The 20,082-nt window shown below is 44.3% G+C and overlaps 1 protein-coding gene and 1 long non-coding RNA gene across 3 annotated transcripts in view; one reads left to right on the top strand and one right to left on the bottom strand.

The window, feature by feature from the left end:
• LOC117085233 overlaps positions 1 to 4,697 on the bottom strand; it is a 51,496-nt gene extending 46,799 nt beyond the window's left edge. For both annotated transcript variants that reach the window (XR_004437885.1, XR_004437884.1), the window contains exon 1: positions 4,594 to 4,697. This is a non-coding gene — a long non-coding RNA (uncharacterized LOC117085233). The remainder of the gene's footprint in view (positions 1 to 4,593) is intronic.
• Positions 4,698 to 4,776: 79 nt separating this feature from the next.
• On the top strand, positions 4,777 to 19,743 carry SMIM20 (small integral membrane protein 20). The gene is made up of 3 exons (XM_033213926.1): positions 4,777 to 5,011; positions 18,265 to 18,321; positions 19,110 to 19,743. Exons 1-3 carry the CDS (start codon positions 4,903 to 4,905, stop codon positions 19,145 to 19,147), a joined length of 204 nt encoding a protein of 67 aa, XP_033069817.1. The 5' UTR covers positions 4,777 to 4,902; the 3' UTR covers positions 19,148 to 19,743.
• Positions 19,744 to 20,082: the final 339 nt, after the last annotated feature.

A 20,082-nucleotide genomic window follows, 5' to 3' on the forward strand; every position in this document is an offset into this window, starting at 1 on the left:
TGATGAGGACTCAAGTCAAGCCAAGGTTAACGACAGTGAGGAAGAGTAGGAGCAAGTGGGCCTTGAACCTGAAGCTGTCCACCAGGCAAGTGATGCTGGAGTTCAGCAGAGCAAATAGTCTGGAAGTCATAAAGGCATGATTTAAAATTATGGGGTGCACAGCATAGCAACAGATTAGCTGAGATGGACATTTGGGGAAATCTCTTACATGGAAAGAGTCAAACAAAAAAGAAAAACCTATATATACTTATATGGATGGGCAGAGACTCAGCAAGTCACAGAACCCCATAAAAACAGAGAAGCATTTTCCCCACTTACTCTCTTATTCTCAGCAATACCAGCCCAGAGGTTCTGCATGAGATCCCACTCTGTTCCAAGCCCCAAGCTTCAAGTCTGTTTTTCTACAGCCAGTAACATTATTTCTTGGGAATCCACAACATTCTAAAAATACATTCGCTAGGCTGCAGTGCCACAATTAGTAAAGCTGCTGTCCCAGGAAACCCTCATCATCATTTTGCTTAGATCAGAGAGTGGATTAACTTTGATGTCTGTCTGAACCCTGTGCGATACACCACTGGCGGTCTGCTCCCTGCAAGCATTCAATCTTCACATCCAAGGGAAGAGGAGAAAGTGCCGGAGAGAAGCCCAGCCCAATTCTTTCCCCAGTGATTGAGATGAAAATATGCACCCTAGGACTGCCAACATATCTGACTTGCATCCTATCTCCCTACATCCCTGGAGCTCTCTCTCCCTTTGCACAAATACGTTCCCCCAAACTCAAACCTCCTTTGCCTTTCCCAAACATTAGCACAGTGATGAAGCCCCAAGTGCTTTCATCTATGCCATGTGTAGGAGGTAATTGTGTTAATTTCTGTATCTGTTAGCACTCCTGGTGGCATGCCACTGAAACTGATTCTAACTTAAGTCCAAAGGGAGTTTATTGGAAGCATATGGGGTGTCCTGCAGAATATAATGAACACTCAAGAATCAGATTGCAAGCGGAAACAACCAGGAAAGCTCCAGGATTACAGGCAAGTGGGAGGTATACGACAATCACATCAGAACATTAGCAACGGAAGACAGCTACTGCAACAATGCTGTCCATCTTTGCATCACTATCTTCATGGTCCTTATTTCTGGGAGAAAAAGTACAATTGGACCAAATGATCCAGTTGGATCGTCCCCACACCCAGGCAACACAAGCTCCCTGACATCACAAAGCATTGTAGATTGGTGGTTAAGAGCAGTATCTGGAACTAGCCAGGCTGGGTTTGAATCCTGGCTCTGCCATTTACCAGCCATGTGACCAAGTCATTCTCAGTATGCCCCCGTTTCCCTCTCTGAACATGAGGATACCTATCCATAGGTATTGGTGAGCACTAAATGAGCAAACCTGTGATACTGACTACAGAGGGCAAGTGTTCTACTAATCTTGATGTTAATATTGATTAGGAATACACAAGGCCCCTGAAACTGCAGTCCATCCAAAAAGGCCAAGATGAGAGGTCATGCTCCAAAAGACATCAGGAGATTTTATTAAGGGAAACTGGGTGGCCAAAAAGCAATTACAATCCTCTGCTACATCTTATCCCTCCACCAGACTGTGGACACCATGAGGACAATGGATTCTGCTGTTTTCCTCACAGTTGTGTTCGCCAGCACCTGAAAAGTGTCTGGCATGTTGTGCCTGGCTCAATGAACCATTATTGAATTCACAAATTTTGAATGATTCCTTCTGTGTTCCCAATCAACTAGTCCAATGTTTTGCGTGGGAGTAGGCACACAATAAGTATTTGCTGATTTAACTGATGGGTCAGTGGGAAAAAGAAAAACTGGAGGAGTGTGGTTTTCTCAGAAATGGGGAAAACATTGGAATCAAAGAGATGAGCTTGCATTTGGCAGGACTTGGTGGCAAGTAAGTGACAGGTAACTGTTTTCTGGTGTGTTGATGTCAATTATCTATACGAATGATCTAGACAGCCCAATCATTTCTGCTGGTCAACTAACGCCTTTAGATCAGCATCAAGGAGATGAGAGAAACCACGAGTCACTTGGCACATCACCTTGGAGAGGGAGAGGCTCATCTGACCCAATGGACTTGTCCCTGTCTTAGAGGCACTCCCGGTACCTCACCAGGATGCCCTTTTCTCCTGGCAACTCTCCTTACTGGCTTGCAGGTGCCTGTGAGTAGGGCTTGGCTGGCCATCCTGCCAAGCTTGCTCATGGACACAGCAAGATCTCATGGAGGAGCATTTCAGATCAGACATCACAAGAGCTAAGACCTCGGACAATGCTGTGTGACCTCAGGAGAGTTCTGGTCTCTGGCTGTCAGTGACCAGATCTATAAAATAGAGTAATCCTTGCCTTGCAGCTCAGGGAGGTGTTATCCAAGTGGAGTCACATCCTCAGAGATTTCACCTGGAACTCCTTCTGTTGTAAAAGACAGAACCCAACTCAAACTGGCTTCAGAGAAAGGGGGACCCTATTGCTCATGTTACTGAGCAGTCTAGGGGTAGATCTTCTTTGAGATACAGCTGGCACAAATCAACATTAGCACGTGATTTCTCCCCATCTCTCAGCCCTCCTTCTGCTGTACTGACTTCCTTTTCAGTCCCTAAATTATGGCCCCCAGTAGCTCGAGTCTCATTCACTCAAGTTCAAATCCAACTTTCCAGTAGCTGGGATAGACTATGGTTGGCTCAGCTTTGGTCACGTGGCCAGGAGGATGCAACTACATTGGGTGTTCAGGACTGATTCCCAATCAGTACTAACTTCAAGACTGAGTCCTGGGTACCAACCAATCCCTGTGATGAGGAATCTTGGTCAGGCCCTTATGCTTCACTCTCAGAGCTCGGAAGAAGTAGGATGAGGATGGGGAGCCCTAGCTTATCTCATGGACTAACAGTGGGAAAAAAGTGGGTCCCAGAAAGATATTTGGGGTACTATTCACAGAAAAAAGGGAAGTGGCCACTGGGCTGATACAATGAAGATGCCCACTACTCCTGGGTATTTTCTTTCTTTTTTTTCTTTTGCAACAGAGTCTCACTCTGTCACCCAGGCTGGAGTGCAGTGGTAGGATCTCGGCTCACTGCAACCTCCACCTCCCAGGTTACAGCTATTCTCCTGCCTCAGCCTCCCAGGTAGCTGGGCCTACAGGCATGTGCCACCACACCTGGCTAATTTTTTTGTATTTTTAGTAGAGACGGGGTTTCACCATGTTGGTCAGGCTGGTCTCGAACTCCTGACCTCATGACCCACCCACCTCGGCCTCCCAAAATGCTGGGATTACAGGCGTCAGCCACTGTCCCCTGCCCTCACCTGGGTATTTTCTATCACGTGATATAAAGCCAGTGTCACAGGTTCCCTCTGTGTTATGAAGTCTTCTGTCCTCACCCTAACAAGCTCCTGTAAGTGCCCGAGGAGCAGCTGCCACACTGCAGTCATCTGTCTCCCTCCTCTGAATTTCTGTAGCCCGCAGGACGATAACACGTGTCGGCAGCAGGCCATGTCGGTCACTAGTTATCTTTTTATGGATATGTTCTATCTCTTCATCTATGTGACAGGATCCTAGAGAGCAGGGGTCACATCTTATTCATCTTCGGGTCCCCTTAGCACTCTGTCTGGTGTTCGGGGCATGGCTGATAGTCCATGAATCTGGGGAGAGATTGGATAACTGATTTACATGCTTCTGGAGCCACAGAGGTAGACGGTAGCTTGATGCAACTACAAGATTACAAAGACAGAGGAAACCTGTCCTCTCCAAGCTATTTTGAAACGCTTGTATATCTGTCGTGGCCTAAATAATGCTGCTAGGGTCAAGATAGAAATCCTCTTTGCTCCCCAGGCCCAGCTGCTGGCATGATTCCTGCTTATAAAGGCGTGGAGGCCCAAGGAATCTGTGTCTCAGCTGCGCAGTCTCCCTGTGCAAGTCACAGTCAGGCACAGCCCACCTGTAAGGGCAGTGAGGTGCAGAGGGCAGAGGATGGCAACTTGAGGAAGAGGAAACAGGTATCTGTCCTCAGTGGCCCCCACCCAGACAATACGGCAGTGCTCCGTGGCCTCATGGATGGAACCGGACGGACGCTGGCTCTCTGCCTTGGCCAAGGCATCCCAGCACAGGCAACAGAGAGAGAGGATGGGATGGAAAAAGAGAGTAGCTCGGATGCTGAAACAACGTTCCTCCTAGGCTAGTCTTGGTGCAGAAGCCCCGCGGCTCCGGTTTTAGAATCCCCCAGCAGGCCCTCTCGGGCGAGAGATTTGCCCCTTTGTCCCTCATACGTACAAACCTCCCTCAAGAAGGACGAGTGAGTCGTCCAAGGCCGCGCAGCGGAGCCGCGGTTCCCTCTCCTGTAAACTAAGCCGAATGATACAAGGATTAATTGCGCGAGGGACAGAGAGCATCCGACGCACGGCGGACAGTCGCTAAATAAGAAATTAATGGGGGATGGACGAGAAAGCTGGCTGGTAAAGAAGGGGATGGTAAAGGACGTCTGGAGGGTGCTGGGTGGAGGAGCTGAAGGAGGAACCGCGCCGAAGGAAGGAAAGCAGACAGAACAGGGCGGCGGGAATCGACCGCAGCAAAACAGCTCCAACCTCAACCCAACGCCAGCACCGGGCCAGCACAGCACGGAAGCCCGGGGAAGGTGGAGGGCGGGGTCCGAGGCTCCGCCGGTGACCCCACCCCTTTCGTGGCCCCGCCCCTCCAGTCATGAGGCCCCGCCTCTGACTCCACCCCTGCCTCGCTCCCCGCTTCGCCCCTCCTCCTCGTCCCTCCCCCAAGGCCCGGAAGCGAAAGCCTCTCCGCCTCTTCCGAGCGGGGTCACAGGACGGCCGGCTGTCTGTAGCCAGGTTTCCGAGAGTGCGGGACGGTCGGCGGGTCAGGGCAGCCCGGGGCCCAACGCCATGTCCCGGAACCTGCGCACCACGCTCGTTTTCGGCGGCTTCATCTCCCTGATCGGCGCCGCCTTCTATCCCATCTACTTCCGACCCCTAATGAGATTGGAAGACTACAGTGAGTGATCTCTGACCCCGTGCGGTGACCTGACCCCCCAACACACACCTCCCCGCCGTGAGCTCCACGTGGTGCCGTGGAAAGAACTTGGCTCGAGGGTTAAGGAGAGCCGGGTTCGTAATCCTGCCATGTGCAGCCTTGTGACCGTGGACAAGTTACTCAACCTCTAGGACCCTCAGTATCCTCATCTGTGAATATTAATAGCTACATCATCTATAGTAAAATGCCGAGCCTCCTGTGAGACTCAGGTGGTCATGTATATGAAAGCAGTCCTCTCATAAGTCAACGCTAAGTACTAGTTCATATTTACAGTTAAAATTCACTGAATGCCTATATTATACGTCAGGTTAGGCATATGTTGGATCGTTTATTTGCACAAACTCACCTTGAAGTATGTATGTAAAACATACCCATTTTACAAATAAGGGAACTGAGGCTCAGAGGTTTCATAACGTTCCCAAGGTCACACAGCAAGTGACAAGGCAAATATATCCTACCCCAGGCCTCTGTACAGAGCCTTCTTGGAGCATTTAGGCTGGGAATGGTGACTGGGGGAGCCAGATGGAACCCTGATCCTCCTGAGCAGAAAGGTGCTTTTACTGCACTTCATTTCCACTCCCAAAGATGTTTTTTGAGCGGGACTGTTTCAAACCCAAATGTTAACCTGGGGCTTTTAGTTTTCTCTCTTCTTTTTCCTCAAACTGTTTTTCTGATTCTGCTGGTTTCCTTCGTTTTAAGCCGGTTGCTCACATGGTAATGGTGAATATCCTGGGAGTAATTTTCCTTCTTAATCATTCCAGTCCTATCATTCTAAAAGCCAAACTCTTCTTCCTTGAGACCTATATCTCAGCAAGGATTAGCACTTTCATACATCTGAAACCATCTGTCAGAGAGAAAATATTAGGCATTAGAGGCTCATTTTTGTTCACCAGGAAACTCGAATCGTCTTGAAGATGGAAGGAGGCCAACCCTGCCCTTTGGGAATATTAACGGACACTGAAAGCTTGGCGAATTGAAGGCGAAAGCTCCGTGTAAACGTTCTGCCCATTACAAATGTTACAGCAGTCGGTTGCTGGAGGCAGAGCGTTTTAAGTGCCCACTCAGATTTCCTTGTAGCTTCTTCTCATCAGCCAAGACTGAAATGGCCACTGTGTTCTGCCTTCCAGCTTATCTGCATGCACCATGCGTGGGAGTAAGGTGGGCTGTGTGATGCCCTGCGGGATCTGTTGCCACCATCCTTCTTCACCGGACACCTGCCCCAGTGATTATATTAAGGCCACTAGAACTTGGGACAAAGGGTCTGCTTTGCATCCCACTGGAAAAGTCAGTTCTGAAAACTAGAGCTGTTGGTTCTCATCTAGGAGTGATTTTACCCCTCAAGCTATTTGGCTCAATCTGGAGACATTTTTGCCTGTCACAACTTGGGGTGGGGGTGTCAAGTGTTGCTGCTGGTTTCTTGTGGATAGACGCCAGGGATACTGCTAAACTTTTTGCAGTGCATACAAGACAGACCCCCATGACAAAGAATTACCCAGCTTAAAATTCAAGTGGTGCCTTGGTTGAGAAACCCTGCTTGAGGTGAGATGGTCAAGATGTGGGCTTGTACTGTGTATCCTAGTAACAGTCTTTTAGGGATACTCCAGAATCTGTGGTTGTCTGAATGTCTTGAGACAGACAGAAATCAGGTGATGTTCATCTATGGGTGAACCTTTAGTGAATGTAACTATAACACCTGCATGTTTAACTGGAAGGCAGTCTGTGCCTTCCCACTTTTCTGGTTCCTTTTTTTTTTCTTTTTTTCCGCTGTCACCCAGGGTGGAGTGCAGTGGCCTCATTTCAGCGCACTGCAGTCTCTGCCTCCCAGGTTCAAGCAGTTCTCCTGCTTCAGCCTCCTGAGTAGCTGGAATTACAGGCGCCCACCACCATGCCCAGCTAATTTTTGTTATTTTTTAGTAGAGATGGGGTTTGGCCATGTTGGCCAGGCTGGTCTTGAACTCCTGACCTCAGGTGATCCACCTGCCTTGGCCTCCCAAAGTGCTGGGATTATAGGTGTGAGCCACCATGCCCAGCCTCTGGTTCCATTTTGATTAACTTGGCCAACTCTGTTCTGGGGATCATAACTGATTCTTTTTTCTGAGACAGAGTCTCGCTCTGTCGCCCAGGCCGGAGTGCAGTGGCATGATCTTGGCTCGCTGCAACCTCTGCCTCCCAGGTTCGAGCAATTCTTGTGCCTCAGCCTCCCAAGTAGCTGGGAATCCAGGCGTGCACCACCAGTCCTGGCTAATTTTTGTATTTTTAGTAGAGAGAGCATTCTGCTATGTTTGCCAGGTTGGTCTTAAGTGCTTCACCTCAAGCGATCTTCCAGCCTCAGCCTCCCAAAGTGGTAGTGTTACAAACTGACTGCTGTAACATTTGTAATGGGCAGAGTGTTTACACAGAGTTTTCACCTTCAGTGCCGGCAACTGATTCTTTTAAACAGGTAAATATTGCTGAATAGGTAATATTTGTGGGAAGTTTACTGTATGTTTGGCACTCTTCTAAGCACTTCCTATGTATTAACCCATTTAGTGTTGATAACAACCCTTTGTGGCAGCTGCTATATGATCATCATCCCCATTTTATATGTGGATAAACTGAGGTGCGAAACAGTTAAATTACTTGCACAAGGACCCACAGCTGATGAGTCACAGATCTGGCTGGGACTGGAATTAGTATCCTTAATCCCTAAACCAAGACAGCATACTGCTTGTCTAAGGGGGCAAGAAAAGGCAGTAGGGGAGATGAGTGTCTACATAGCCTACTAGATGAATGACCCTCATCTAAGTTACTTCAGCTCTCTGAGCCCTGCCTGTTTCCTCATCTGTAGCAGTGTAGTTCACTGGATTGAATTTACAGGGTTTGGGGTGAATTAAATGAGGTAACAGGTGTGGAAACACCTAGTATATAGTCTTATATTAGACATTTCATTAAAATATTTACAAAATAGTGAGCCACAAGGGCGGCAATGTGAGACATGGAGATTTTAGCAGGTGGATAGGCCTGGAGCTGGCTGACCTCGCAGTAAACTGGGGTGAGGTGTTCATTATCAGGTCACGGAAACCCACTGTGTGGTGGGAGCTTCAGCTCATTCCAACACATTCAACTAGCATTTATTTAGCATCTCACTCTCTTTTTTAGAAGAAACCTGGATTCTGGCAATGGCTAGGTACCTGGCCTGTGCTGGGTGTGGGCTGCACCTAACCAAACAACATGGTCAGTCACTTCCTTCCATCGTGCTCTTCCCACCCTTGTCCTGTCCACCTCGCTCCACCCATTCCTGGGACTGAGCTCCTTCCATTGTGCCCCACCTACTGCCCATTCTCTACCGAGCAGCCACAATGGTCTTTTCCGGTGACTTTTGGTTGCTGGTCTCTATCTTATTTGCATTTGTGGTCAGAGAACGTGAACTATATGATTTTGATTCTCTGACACTGGTCAAGATTTGCTTTGGGGCCTGGTACAGGTCAGTTTTTGTAAATATTGCCTGTGTGCTTGGAATGGTGGCTATTGTTGGGTACAGAATTCTGTATCTGTGTATGTTAATTACAGATCAAGCGTCTTAATTCTGTTTGTATTTGGATGTCCTGCGGCCATGTTATTAGGTGCGTACAATCTAGAATATTCTGGATAATTTTTTCTAAGTATTATTATATAAGAATTCTCTTTATTTCCACTGTTCTTCCCCATCTCTATTTTATCTGATTTTATTGTGCTACTGGATTCCTTTTTTTTTGTTGTTTTTTTTTTTTGAGACGGAGTTTCGCTGTTGATGCCCAGGCTGGAGGCAGGCTGGAGGCTGGAGTGCAATGGCGCAATCTTAGCACACTGCAACCTCCGCTTCCCAGGTTCTAGCAATTCTCCTGCCTCAGCCTCCCGAGTAGCTGGGATTACTTAATAGGTGCCCACCACCACACCTGGCTATTTTTTAGTAGAGACGGGATCTCACCATGTTGGCCAGGCTGGTCTCGAACTCCTGACCTCAGTTGATCCACCCACCTCAGCCTCCCAAAGTGCTGGGATTACAGGCATGAGCCATTGTGCTCAGCCCAGATTTCTTCTAATATTTTCCTGGCTTATCTGTTTCTCTCCTCATACATGCAGCCTTTGTCCTTATGTGAATATCTTAGAACCAACATAAACTAGATATTTTAATCTGACCCGTTAATCTCTTTTAACTATTAGATTTGATTAAATTTATTCTATTTACTGACATGTTTGCATTTGTTTTTCTCACCTTATTTTGTGTTTTCTTTTCTTTTTTTTTTTTTTTTGAGAGAGACAGAGTCTTGCTCTGTTGCCAGGTTGTACTGCAGTGGCAAGTACTCGGCTCACTGCAACCTGTGCCTCCTAGGTTCAAGCAGTTCTTCTGCCTCAGCCTTCCAAATAACTGGGATTACAGGCACATGCCGCCACACCCGGCTATTTATTCTTTCTGTATTTTAGTAGAGATGGGGTTTCACCATGTTGCCCAGGCTGGTCTCAAACTCCTGAGCTCAGGCAATCCGGCGGCCTCAGCCTCCCAAAGTGTTAGGATTACAGGCATGAGCCACTGCGCCCGACCTTCTCTTCTATTTCTATGCTTCCTTTTTTCTTCTTTTCTGCCTCAAGCCTTCTTTATTCTTCTCTTCCCTCTACTAGTTTGAAAGTTTTAGATTCTATTTGTGTTCTTTTGTAATTAAAATTTAGAGTTAGCCAGTATCTTTACCCTTGAACAATAGGAGGTCCTTATAATGCCTTAGCCTTTGTCCCATGCACCTTTCATAATATATTTGTCCTGCCTGGTGCCTATCACTCAGCAAATCAGTTAACACCAGGACTATTGTATCTGGTCACTGACTGTTTATCTTCACCTGCCTTCTTTACCTACCGACCCTTCTTACATCTCACTCCTTTCTAGCTTCAGTTTTCTTCCTTCTGACATACATCTGTTACTACTTCTTTGGTAAGAATTTGTAACTGGGAAACTCTGTTTTTGTCTGTTGGAAAATGTATAGAACTGCAGGTCTTCTGCTGTGGTTTTTGAAAAGTTTGTTGTGACATCATCCACATTTGATCATCTCACTTGCTTAATTACAGTGCTCCAATAACCCTTTGGTGTCTTGGAAGTCCAGCCAGCGGAGGGTTATTGAAGTATAGTTATATGCTGCATCATATTTTGACCCGTGATAGACCACGTGTATGACAGTGGTCCCAAAAGATTATCATGGTGCTGAAAAATTCCTGTCGCCTAGTGATTCCCTGAAGATCCCGATCCTGTGTGGGCCTACGCTAATATATGTGTTGTATCTTAGTTTCTCACACAAAAGTTTAAAAAGGAAAAAATAATAATAATTTTAAAATAGAAAGATGCCTATAGAATGAAGATATATAAAGAAAGAAAATATTTTCGTACAGCTATACATGTTTGTGTTTTAAGCTAAATATTATTATAAGAGTCAAAAAGATTTAAAAATTTAAAAGTTTACAAAGTAAAAAAGTTAGCTGGGATTCATTTATTACTGAAGAAATTTTAAAAAATAAATGTAGTGTAGCCTAAGTGTGCAGTGTTTATAGAGTCTGCAGTAGTGTACAGTAATGTCCTAGGCCTTCACATTCGCTCCACTCACTCACTCACTCACCCACCCAGAGCAACTCCCAGTCCTGCAAACTTTATTCATGGTGAATATCCTTTATGGGAATACCATTTGGAAAATATATTATACAGTATTTTTACTGTACCTTTTAGCTATGTTTAGATATACAAATCCTTACCGTGTTTACAGTTGCCTGCAGTATTCAGTACAGTACCATGCTGTACAGGTTTGTAGCCTAGGAACAATAGGCTATATCACATAGCCTGGGTGTGTAGTAGGCTACGCTGTCTAGTTTTGTGCAAGTACACTCTATGATGGTCGCACAACAATGAAATCCCCTAAGGATGCATTTCTCAGAATGTACTTATACAGCTGAGCAACACAGGACTGTATGTTATTAAGAGCAGTGATCATATTCACTCTTTACAAGCATCACTCGGCTTGATATGTGAACTAGAAGCTGGAAGGGTCAAATCTGGGGACAGGAAGGCCAGGTACAGGAAGGCTGTATTTCCTGTGACCTCGGGGAGAGGTGACTGTACCTTGAACCAGAGTGGTGGCTATGGGAGTGGAGAGAAGTGACTGCATTTGGGAGCCACATTTAAGAAGCAAACTGGTGGGTGTGGTGGCTCACATCTGTAATCCCAGCAGTTTGGGAGGCTGAGGCAGGAGGATCGCTTGAGCCCAGGAGTTCAAACCAACCTGGGCAACAGAGCGCAACTCTGTCTCATTTAAAAAACAGAAAAGAAGTAAACTCTACAGGGGTTTGTGGCTGATTAGCTACGGGGCAAAGAAGAAAAATGGCACCCAGTGTTCTGGCTCCAGCAGCTGAGGAGATGGAGATGCTGGTCATTAGCAAGAAGGAATTGGTTTTAGGGGTGAAAAGACAAGTTAGTTTGCTTTTGGGCATTTAGGTAGCTTTTGAGGTTGAGGTAGCTGATGTGCTCTTGGAGATTTCCCATGGACAGTGGGCTATACCGATCTGGGGCTGAGACGCCGGATGCAAGCTGTAGCTGGAGATGGAGCATCATCAGCATGTGGCTGGGAATCAGGTCTCTGCAGTAGGTAAGGGTTCCCAGGCAGCGGTCAGAGATTTTAAGGGGCAAGCTGGCCCGGGACAGTGTGCTGGGGAGCACCAGTGTCAGAAGGACTGAAGCACAGGCGGTCAGAGGAGGAGAAAGGCCCACTAAGGAGACTGAGGAGGAGTGGCTAGACAGGTTTCAAACCAGGAGAGGCGTCAGTCACAAGCCCCATAAAGACAGCTCTTCATGAAAAGGGAGTGTGGTCAGCAGGGTTAGGCTGCTTAGAGACAGTAAAAGAGGTAAGTGAAAATATCTATTATATTTAACAGAAAGAGGTGAAAAGTGATTGGTTATATTGTTAAACATGCTTTCAGTGGTTTGGAAGTAGGCAGAAGGCAGGTTGCAGTGGATTGAAGAGTACATAGTGTATTAAGTTGACTATTTATAGACGTTTGGCTGTATGGAGAGGAGAATGGCAAAGTTTCCAGCAGGTCACAGGGTCTGGAAAAAGTTTTGTTTTAGTTTTGGCTGGAAGAGATGGAGGGCCAAGAAAGTCTTAGACAGAGAAAGCTGCTAGAGAGAGAAGACAGTCCACAGAGTGGGAGGTGGCATAGGATCCTGAGCTCAGGTAGAGGAAAGAGCTGTGGACCAAAGGCAGGGCACCTCTTCCACCAGCTCAGGAGGAAGGATGGCGTGGATGCTGCCATATCTAGGTTTGATGCTGGCAAGTTGTGGGCACTTCCAGGTGATGGCGTCTATTCCCTTTCTGACACAGGAAGTCAGGTCATTTATGAGTAAGAGGCATCAACTCGAGGCCATCCTCTCCCTCCTTGGAGCACTGTCTTCCCTGGGTGTCTCCACTGTGGAAGGTCCTCCTGGGTTTGCTCTTTTGCTCCTGCCTTTCAGCCACTCCTGTTAGCCTTTCTTGTTAGGCCTTCTGTCCTGACTGTCCTTCATACATTTCATTACCCAGGATTCTGAGACTACTGGGCAGAAGCCCATCAATTCTTGGATGGACAGGGCAGAAGCCTAGTCCCTGAGAACTGGGTTACTAGTAAAAGCAAGACTTAGGGCCGGCAACTGGCAAGGCAGTCCATGTAGAGCCAAGTGTCAGATAGGTTCGGGCCCTTCACCTCTGCCAGCATGGGTGTGGGGACAGGTATGTTCCAGGGTCTCTGCTGGAACAAGCCTACAGGCAACAGAAAAGAAGGGGACGCCTGCTTAGGTGAAACAAAGCCAAGGAGATCTTCTGTGGTTGCAGAGCAGGCAGCCACTATCACCAGACTGCCTTATTGGATTTCATTTTGGCATTCAGCATGATCTTCAGCTCTTTTGTTAACTCAGCAAGGCTTTCCTGAGTGTTATGTGGAGTACAAGGTCAGTTCTGTACATGATACCTCAAGTACTGAAATGAGCACTGGGCAGATGATGGCATCAGTGGGTCAGTGACCCAAAACCAGAAGTCTGGGTACAGTTCTGCTGTACTTCTGGAGGGAGTCCCAGACGCTTTGTAGCTTTCACCGTGTTGGCATAGTGTGTTTGGTCTGCAGAGGTCACAGTTAGGGAAGAGTACAGATGGCTAATCTGTCTTTGTTTCCTAGAACTAGACAGTGACCCTGAATATGGCCTTTTACAAATAACATGCATTTGAGGCCAGCCTATGAAATTAGACAGAATGAGATATTTTCTGTGATCTTCTTCATTTGAAATTTTAATTGGATGTTCAGAAGCATAAAATCATAGGGTTTTGCCAGAAGGGGCTTGAGCTCATTTCCATCCCCTCATTTAGTGACTTGTGCAAGGTTATTCAGCACATTAGTTGCTGGGTGGACACTAGACCCTGACTCCCTTAACCTTGCCTGTACTTAATGCCCTGCCTCTCAATGCCTTGAGACAGTGAAGAATGTTCAACAGCCAGCCAAGTGAAAAGGCCACAGGGGAGAGCTATGAGGCCTCAGTTCTGCTGCTTCTCGGTCCTGTTGATTTCTGCTGCACTTTTCTGCCCCAGCCCGAAAGGATGCTCTGCCTAGGCAGCACAGGGTACTAGAGATCACTGGATGCAGAAAGAATTCTTACCTTGTAAGAACATTTTCCTTATGACATGCCAAGCACTTAGAATATGCTTTTCAGTCCTTTCCCCATATAATCGAATGAAATGCACAGGCTGACCTGGTCTTGTTTTCTAACTGGCATTACACAGTTCCCTGGATTCAAGCAGGCTCCGGTGAGGAAACAGACCTGTTGACACTGTTGGGAGGAGTGCAGTGCTTCAAGTGCCCACTTGGTCCCCTTCAGCCAACTGGGTCACACTTGCTCCTGTGGTCATTTGGTTTCCCCCTCAGTCCCTGGTTCTTTCTCGTCACACTTGCTTCTGCGGACATATGGCTTCCCCTTGGCCCCTGGTTCCCACTCGCCACCAGTGAACCTCCAGTTCTGGAATACCCCAGAGGCAGATGGCGTATGTGTCTAGGTACCAGCAGCAACATGGCTGCCCTGAAAACTTTGAAAAAAATTTTATATTTGCTACTTTTTAAAACATCGCTTCTTTGAAATAATCACCATGAAAGAGTCAAAATGGTGTTGGACTTTCCTATGCGTGTTGTACAGTTATGTGGTTTTTGTTAGTTAAAAAAGAAACTCAAACTTGGGGAGGCTGAGGCAGCAGAATCACTTGAACCTGGCAGGCAGACGTTGCAGTGAGCCGAGATCACGCCACTGTACTCCAGCCTGGGTGACAGAGCAAGACTCCATCTCAAAAAAATGTAAATAAATAAATAAAAGAATCTCAAACTGACAAAAGATCCAAGAACAGTGCAGTAAATTCCTATATTGTCCTTCACCTTGATTTACCAGTTGTTAACATTTTGCCACATTTGCTTTCTCCCCCATATATAACATATATAGATACATACATATATACATATACAGTTATATTTCTATATATTATAATTATTACTGTTATTTTGCTGAACCATTTGAGAGTAGGTTGAAGACATTGGGAGCTTTCATTCCTAAACACTTCAGCATGTATTTCTGAAGAACGAGGACATTCTCTTACATAATCACGATACGGTTTTCCAATCTAGGAAATTTAACATTGATGCAGTGCTATTACAGTTTGAGCATTTCTAATCTGAAAATGGAAAATGCTCCAAAATCTGAAATTTTTTGAGCTCCAAAATGACACAAGTAGAAAATTCCACACATAAGTACTTAATATAAATTCAGTTTCATGCACAAAATTATTAAAAACATTGTATAAAATTGTCTTCAGTCTATGTATATAAGATGTATATGAAACAAATGAATTTAATGTTTAGACTTGGATCCCGTCCCCAAGATACCTTGTTATATATATATGCAAAATTCCAAAATCTGAAAAAAATCCTAAATCCAAACCAATTCTGTTCCCAACCAATTTCAGATAAGGGAATATATTCAACTTGTATGGAATATACAGCCCACGTTCAAATTTTGCCATTTGTCACAATTCAAATTGTGAGTTGCTTTTATTTTATTTTATTTATTTATTTTTCTTTTTTGAGACAGAGTTTTGCTCTTTCACCCAGGCGGGAGTGCAGTGGCGCGATCTCAGCTCACTGCAACAGCTGCCCCCCAGGTTCAAGTGGCTCTTCTGCCTCAGCATCCCAAGTAGCTGGGATTGTGGGCACCCGCCACCATGCCTGGCTAATTTTTGTATTTTTAGTAGAGATAGGGTTTCGTTATGTTGGCCAGGCTGGTCTTGAACTCTTGACCTCAGGTGATCCGCCTGCCTCGGCCTCCTAAAGTGCAAGGATTACAGGTGTGAGCCACTGCGCCCTGCGGAGTAGCTTTTATTTTAACTATTTATTGGCAGGAGGAAATGGGGAGGTAGATTACCAAGGTCATACCCTGCACCAGCTTTCATTTGCTTTTTTATTTTAGGTTTCTATCTGCTGGTCCTCCACTAGAGCACCCTCAACCAGTAATCCTGAGACTGCTGAGGGAGCTGGGGCTTGGGTGTCCTGCAGTAGTTGCATTGTTGTGAATGTTCAAGTAACAAGTCACACAGTCAATATATTTCCCAGTGTGGACATTTAATATAAGGATATGTTTTTGTTTTCAAAGACTTAAACATTATTAGGTAGATTCTTTTACTACCGTACAAAAAAAAATCAGCCAGTCTGCATGTATTACTAGTTTTAATATTACACTTTGGCCCCTGGACTAGAGATAACGTCCTCAGTTAAAACTACAAATCACACCACTGCCTTAGCACCAGGGGGCAGAGTCGGGCTTGCTGAGACACTGGAGTGGGGAGTTTTTTTACCCAGTGTGCCATAGTTGGGTTTAAATCATTTCACTCCTGATAGAAATGTACTCACTAGTGAAGTTGGTAATACGTTTATCCTGATTTTTTTAAAATAGTTAAACCCCTGACTTCTGCCATTACCCTTTTCCTGAGGTTTATATACATTTGCTGTTTTCCAAAGATAGGGAAATAGAAACTTACTGTCAACCTCAATCAAGATGCATTGCTAAATCGTGAGAGACTAATTTCCGTTTTCCTTTTAGCGTATTCTGCATTCACAAATAAAGTGTCTTTGTGTTATATCATGAATTTACATAAGACTGCTTTGGCCTTATTTATAAAACATTAATGGATTAAAGAACCAGGGGATGTAGATAGGACGCTAATACCTGGTTATCATTTGGTAGGAACTGGCTCAGCAAAGTGGTTTAAATTTCCTGACCAAGCCAAACTACAGAGGTGGTTGCATTAGGACAAGGATTATAAAGAGATTATGGTCTATTTAAAATAAATCTTCAGCCTTGCTTCAGCCTCATTAGCAATTAGCAAGAAAGTGTGAAGACAGGGATTTCTTTCTCTTCACTTGGTTCTCCATTGCATCATAAGAGGTTAGAACACAATTAGGCATTCTGTCCCTGCCACCAAAAGTCAGCTTCCTTTGATGCTTGGCAGTCTGCCAGCTTCTTTTGCTTTGCAGTACCTGCCTCTGGAGAACGTGTTTGGTACACCAGGATGTCTGATTTTATTAAATCTCTAAGTCTAGAATGCTTTCTGATAATTATTTTTTAAAATTCAAATCTAAAAAAAAAAACCTCAAATCTTCCCTCTTCCATAGTATCAGAAAATAGACCTTTTAGTTATAGAAAATGATTTCTATTTTTGTTCCTGGCAAGGCTGATGACTGTGGGCTTTTACATGTTCGCATCTTCCAAGAGCATGTTCAAGACATCCATGCTTTGAGACTTACATGTCTATAGGGTGGTGGGGCTCAGTTCTACAATGATTTAATGTCTTAAGAAATGAGGACACCTTTTGTGTTGAGTTATTTCAGAAAGTCTAACATTTTAGAGGCTCCATAATATCCACTCTAGATGGAAGAAATCTTTTGATATATCTTGAGAGAATCTTGGTTGCCATTTACCCGCTCTTTTTCAGAGAGGAACAGTGAAACCATCAGGCCACTTGTTGCCTGTAATAGGCCTGAGTATCCTATGTGTTCTCTGCATCCCTCTTAGACTTGCATATCAGGATTCCCATAATCCCCGTTACCCAGTGTTTTATTTGCCACAGCAAAACTTAGTATTGATAAAACTATCAGGTCGGTCATTTAGGATTGACTTTCTGTCTGTCACATGACTAGAGAAGCAAGTTCAATGAATATTAGATTTGGCCAAACCCTGTTTCTTGTACCTTTATGTTTGTGTAACTTTATGAGAATCCAGAGGCCAGAGTAAAGAAAATGGCCTGATACTAAATAAGAACTAAATGTGGATTTAAAGAAACACTCAGCCTGATTAAAACAAAGGTCCGATTATGACATTTCATTACTATAATTTAGTTGTAAACGTCCTTCAGCTCTAAGACTTTCTCCTGAAAAACTGCCATTTGTTTGTCAAGATACTTAAAATAATAACTCTTTGTTTTCACAGACCTTGGGTTTATTCTAAACCACTTCGAAAGATGTGTCAGAGTGCTTCAAGCCCACAGATATGAAATGCCCAATTTCTCTTGGCCCTTGCCTGTTGGACATCTCCAAAGAGACTGGCTTAGTTGCTGTCGCTACAATGCGCTTACTAATTGGCACAGCACCTGCAATCAATTAGGGAAGCTTCAATTATCCAAACCAAAGCCACCCACCCAAAGATTAATTTTCTGCTCTATTTCCTATCAAAAACATAGCATATTTAGCTCTGAGTCTAGTCCTTCAGTGGAGTGCATTTTAGACATATAAACTACATCGTTTTCTTAATTGTACTTGTTCCTCCAATTCAGCAGCTTTTCCCTCGTGATATCACACCCACCAGTTCTTTCAAAATTGTTCTTTTTTTGTTGTTGTTTTCTTGTCTTTCCAAAATGCTGAGATCACAGAGAAAAGATGTTAGTTGGGGAGCTTTTCTTTTGAAGTATGGATTTCTTTATTCTTTTGAAAATACCCAATCTCTTTTGCATTATAGGATCTAACTTCCACAACCTAAAAGCTCTGCATAATAGCATATCTGAATTTAACAGCACTCATAAATACTGTTTTCTAATTGTCCCATGTAAATACAAAGATTTCTCTCTCCCCGCCCCACTTCTAAAGAATGATGTTTCTCTCATGTTTCTCAGAGAGGGAGCAAGCCATAAATCGGGCTGGAATTGTTCAAGAGGATGTGCAGCCACCAGGTAAACTGAAAAAAAAAAAAAAAAAATCAAAACCAAATCTCGTTTGTACTACTGTGTTGTGTGGTTGTGTGTATTTGCCTTGGCATGGAGAGTAGGAAAATGCCTTTTAGCTTAGAGACAAGATTGTGATTTTGCTATTTATTTCTCAACGGTTGCCATTTATAGATGCCACCCAAGACTTCATTCTCATATTTCACTCCAGAATACTTTTTGCATGTTTGCCAGGTTCCTCTTTTCCATTTTGTAAGTGGGCATAAAAATGTTAACAAGTGCGCGATTAGATATGAGACCTGAATAGCTGTTTGGCCGACTTATTTACCAAGCACCTATTTAAACACCCCTCTCATGGGAAAATAGTGTTTACTTGTCAGCTATTTGAATTGATGTGGGGTTCTGCTTTGCACAAGGGCTAAAAAGCTTCCTTTATGACTGAATGGTTAGTTCCTTTAAGAGGATCCAAGTTAGCCAGGAATGAGAGGTTTCTCATTTATTAACCAAAGCTCTTATAATCTGTGGCAACGTTCTTTTTTATTTGTTTATTTTTAACTAGACCAGATGTAGGTCTTCCTATTATGGGGTACAATTCCTGAGCCATTTAAAAGTCCCTTATGGCTGCCATGGCTTCCTGGCCATTTAATGCCAGGGTTCCGGCAGCCTGCTCACACCATCTCAAACTACACTGTAAATTGCACAGCTCAATTCTGATGTCGTTTTGTTTGTTTGGGGTGGAGGAAAGTGGAAGGACATTTAAAAATGAATCCTGCTTTTGTTCCTGTTTCTTTCCATAGGGTTAAAAGTGTGGTCTGATCCATTTGGCAGGAAATGAGAAGGTTGTCACCAGCTCTGATTAAGAAAGGAGATTTCTTCATGCTTTCAATTCTGCATGGGGTACAGTCAGTTACCTCACCAGAGAATGACGGCTGGAGAAGAAAACTCTGTAATACCATAAATAAGAGTGTTTGTAATAAAAGACTGTGCACAAGGATTAATATTTCCCTTCTTAAGTATCAAAAGAACTCTGGAACAAATTATACCATTAGGAAGGTTTTCGTGATTCAGTTGATTTTCCAAAAATGAAGCTATCTCACCCAGCTGGGTTTGGAGCAATCTGCTTATTATTCTGTCGTTACCACTTACTCAAGCGAGCTGTGATATGAATACAAGCAACCAGTGGGCTCGGGAAGGTCCGGGTCTATTTTGCCATCTTCCAGATAAGAGATTTCAGTAAAAAACTGCCATGCTGAGCTGCCTTATAGAGCTCTTTGAAAATGTTCAAGTTGATAAAGCTCTTTGAGGACAAGGTACTTCGTGCACCTCATGCTGAAGATATGAAGCAAGTCAAACTAGATGCATACACTTGTGTAGAAATCAATAATCAGTTAGTAGAAGTGAAAAAATAAATATTAAAATGATTTATTTCTACTTTGCAGCGGTGTCTTTTCGTAAATCGTCTTTTGTAAAGCAATTAAATTATAGTGCTGAGAAGTACAGTTTGACTAGATTATATTTGACTAGATATCTGTATGCGATTCATCTCTTTGTACTCAGGTAAACATTTTAGAGGCAAATAACAAGTTTGTTAAGACAAATATTATTGAATGGTGACGCTCTACCAGGTACCTCACTAGGTGCTGCAAAGATGAAAGTGAGAAGACAGGCTGAGTATCCCTTATCCAGAAAAGCTTGGGAACAGAAGTGTTTTGGACTTGAGATTTTCTTGGATTTTGGAATATTTGCATATATATGATGAGACATTTTGAG

Source organism: Trachypithecus francoisi, unplaced genomic scaffold (genome assembly GCF_009764315.1).
Source record: "Trachypithecus francoisi isolate TF-2019V2 unplaced genomic scaffold, Tfra_2.0 Lachesis_group1, whole genome shotgun sequence".
Taxonomy (NCBI): domain Eukaryota; kingdom Metazoa; phylum Chordata; class Mammalia; order Primates; family Cercopithecidae; genus Trachypithecus; species Trachypithecus francoisi.